Source organism: Phanerochaete carnosa, assembly GCF_000300595.1.
Source record: "Phanerochaete carnosa HHB-10118-sp unplaced genomic scaffold PHACAscaffold_405, whole genome shotgun sequence".
Lineage (NCBI taxonomy): Eukaryota > Fungi > Basidiomycota > Agaricomycetes > Polyporales > Phanerochaetaceae > Phanerochaete > Phanerochaete carnosa.
Window position 1 is genome coordinate 1 of NW_006768032.1, and position 3509 is coordinate 3509.

Sequence of the window (3509 nt, forward strand, 5' to 3'; positions counted from 1 at the left end):
GGCCGCGGTCTTCCGCTCTAGCTCCAGTTACCTGAGAACACGAGCTCTACGACGCCCAAAAGCGGAGCGCTCGCACTGCGCGGCTCGTCACGGTCGTCACTGAATTAGTGTTAGGCAGGTTGGAGAGCATGTCTTCGACTCTGCATATGTAAGTACAACTCCAAAGCCGCACAGAGTGTGGAGGTAATATGCAGCGCTGGACGTGCATGCCTTCTGGATGTTGCCTGAGCTGACCGAACACGAATGTCGCGTTCCCACTAGTGCCGCCATGGAAGGCATGACATGGCAGTGTTGTGCCGGTCAGTGACTGGTCAATGACTGGTCACTCCAGTCAATGACTGGTCAATGACCGAGTCAGACATGACCGTGACTGACCGGTGTTCTGGGTCCCACCCCGGTAGCCAATCGCGTAGCAGGACGCCATCAGGCTCTTCCGCCCTTTCGCGGTCTGCCGTCGCGCGTTGTCGAGTAGCGAATGTACGATATACCCATAAGTTACCAGATAGCTAGCTACAAAGGATACGAGTCTGGGTCATAATCTCCATCTGCATCCATGTCAACAATGCTATAAGCCTCAAGTTCCTCGTCTAAGCTCCGAATACCCCACTTTTCCACCATTGTCACCCAGAAACGGTCCTGATAATTGAAGAGTCGTGCGAGAGGCAGCTTGTATGGCTCGCCATAGGATGCTAGAGTGATTGGTACATGGTCTTCCTCTGTAAGGCCCTCCTCCGCTTGGGCATCTTGCATTAGGCCCTGTGCAATGGTGTTCAGGGAGCCGACGTGACGGAGCGTGACGGAGCGTTCCGCATCGTGTTCCGCATCGCTGTCCGCATCGTTCGCTTCGCGTAGTGTGATGTGTGGCAGCACGTTGGCTGGCGTAGCTGGTGGCGCCAGTGCTGGAGAAGCCGAAGAAGGTGGTAGTGGGACTGTAGAGCTGGTGGCAGGAGGAGTGGGCATGGGTGATTGTGACGAGGGAGCGACAGCCGAAACATCAATGTAGAGCCGGTGCCTACGTTTGGCACGATCAACTCGTGTGCTCAAGGCTTCCTGCTCACAACGAATGTGAGTATTAAGCTCTGCTTCATTGGTGAGATTGTCTGCCGTGAGCCGTGAGCGTCCGGGAGTGAGGATAAGCTTGAGTAGGCTGAAATATCTCTCCGCTCCGCCATTATTGGGACATATCGGCAGGATCAGCTCAGCAACCTGCTCCAGTGGACAGAGCTGAGTACCACGCCTGATATCCCTCCAAACTCACAAAGGATCGTCTCCCGAGAGCTGGTCCTGGTAGCAATATAAATTAGCTAAGCTGAATTCAATTGCAGGAAACAATAGAACATGGCTTACTGAGTAGGTTGCTGCTTCTGTGCTGCTAGCTGCTTGTCTAGTAGTCCAAAGACTGGCCATACCCTTGAATTGCCCAGTGTCCTCTAAATATGACCAAAGATTTTGCTCCAAAGTGAGAGGAGGAGCTGTAGCAGCAGGAAAAAGGCGTAGATAGACACGCTGCATCAGCATAAAAATATCTGCAAAGCTGAACTCCCCAGGGTTAAATGGATGAAACTTTAACCCAGGATGGAGAATAATAGCAGCAATGAAGATATCCTGATCTGCAGCCTTCCAGTGCTTTTCGACACTGGAAATAATAGTCCTGCAGGCCGTGTTGTTGTCTGCGTCAGCTCCTTCTATTGAGCGAAGGGAGTTAAAGTGATGATACAGCATGCCGAAGACTAGAGGGACATGGTCAAGGCGGGTTGATGATGCCTGAAGAATGTTCGCAGCTTGTGCAAGCGGTCCAAGATGGCTTTTCGCACTAAATTCAAAGATTAGAAAAATTCTAAAACAAACAAGTATTCAGAGCCCGACCGTGCCAGAGAGTGCCAGAAGTAGCCTGTTTCTATAAGCTTGATCATTTGTTCTGCTTTTGCCCTTGCCTCAGGTTTGCCAGTAATGAGTAGACTTTCAGATCGGTTCTCGTCCTCTTTCAAAAGGATTTGAAAACCGTTCCGGACTTCCAGAAGATGGCGATATGCAAGATAGTGTGCGATCCAACGAGTGATGACAGCTCGTATAATGGTAAGAGTTCTATGGCGTGTGCGCAGTTGAACTTCCTGTAGCAGGCCAAGGATGCGGGGGTGGCTACGAAACCATGTGATGAGCTGATCGGCCATTCTTGCCTGTGCCAAAAATTGTGCCCCGCATTTGTTCAGATAATCTCTGACAATGAGATTAATCTGGTGGGCGTAGCAGGGAAAGCACAGAATTCCTGGAAACTCCACAGCAATGGTGTTGCGAGCAGATAAAGACTTGCCACTATTATCTGTGACAAAGGCTATAAGGCGTGCTCTCCAGCTAGCTGATGTGTTGTTGGTGACTTCCCGAATCACAGCTCGGATATGAACCAGTAGTAGTTCCGCAGTCTTGCGCTCTGCCGTAGTGTCTTTGAGAGAAACTGGAAGAGACTGCAAAGAAAAGTCAGCTTCATATATGAGTAGCTTATAAATATAGAGTACTCGTCGCTCCGCAGTTATTGAGAACCCTTGGAAGTGGTGGAAATTTGAAGCTGACCAGCCATCGGTATGAAGTGTTACAACCCTGCCCACAACTTTGGCACGTGATTCTGCTCTGAGGACACTCAAGGCTGATGGAATGAGGCGGTTTGTAAGTGTCTTCCGAGAGAAGGGGCGTGCGCCAGGAACAAACTCAGAAAGGAATCACTTCCACTCCAGATCTTCAACCCATGAATGGGGAAGATTTGCAGATGCTGTAAGGCGAGCCAACAAGGTTTCAAATTGCTGCTGACGCTGAGGCAACCAAGTCTCAGCTGCAAGGCTTGGTGAGTCGGATAGATGCGGTGAAGGTACAAGTGAATATTGTGAAAGTGAGTGCCGTAGACGTTTGCTGCCAGCAAGTGGATAGGGACCATACGCTAGCTCTGGAGTGGAAACAGTAGATGAACTTGCAAATGGAAGGTCTTGAAGTCCAGAGATGGTACTGAGCGGAGATGGCGCAGTGACTATAGTAATATTTCCGATTAAATAAATACAAAATTCAAGCAATACAGCAGGACACGTACCTCCAGTTGATACAGGGGTACCATAACCACTTGATGCAGATCGTCTGAGATCATATGGTGAGGGCGAGATGGAGGGTAACATCAGCTGTGCGGCGCCAACTGGCTGCGGCATAGCAAGAGGCCACGGATTCAGCGCGAAATGTGCAGCAGAAGGGGGATCAGCCACTCCGAACTCGGCTGTGGGTGCCGTTGATGGTCCTGGTTGTCCAGCGTGGGTAGGAGGTGGGAGGGGATATGGATAATGGCCCGGCGTAGCTGTGGGATAGGCACCACCAACAGCTAGCGGTGCCACCGCCACGGGCATGGCCATCGGATGCGTGCCGGCATCTTTGGTTGCCCTGGCTTGCTGTCGGACTGATGGATCTTGCTCGCCGCAGTTCTCAAGGTGCGTCAGCAATGTATTCTTGGCTGCCGCAAGCCAAAGATGGAACCC

The 3509-nt window shown here is 51.2% G+C and overlaps 1 protein-coding gene across 1 annotated transcript; it reads right to left on the reverse strand.

The window, feature by feature from the left end:
* Positions 1-1254: 1254 nt before the first annotated feature.
* Positions 1255-2588, reverse strand: PHACADRAFT_108590 (uncharacterized protein; the record flags this gene model as incomplete). The annotated part of the gene is made up of 3 exons (XM_007402766.1): positions 1255-1813; positions 1867-2462; positions 2514-2588. Coding segments are annotated over 3 exons (1230 nt in total), but the record flags the coding sequence as incomplete, so codon positions are not given.
* Between the last annotated feature and the right edge of the window lie 921 nt (positions 2589-3509).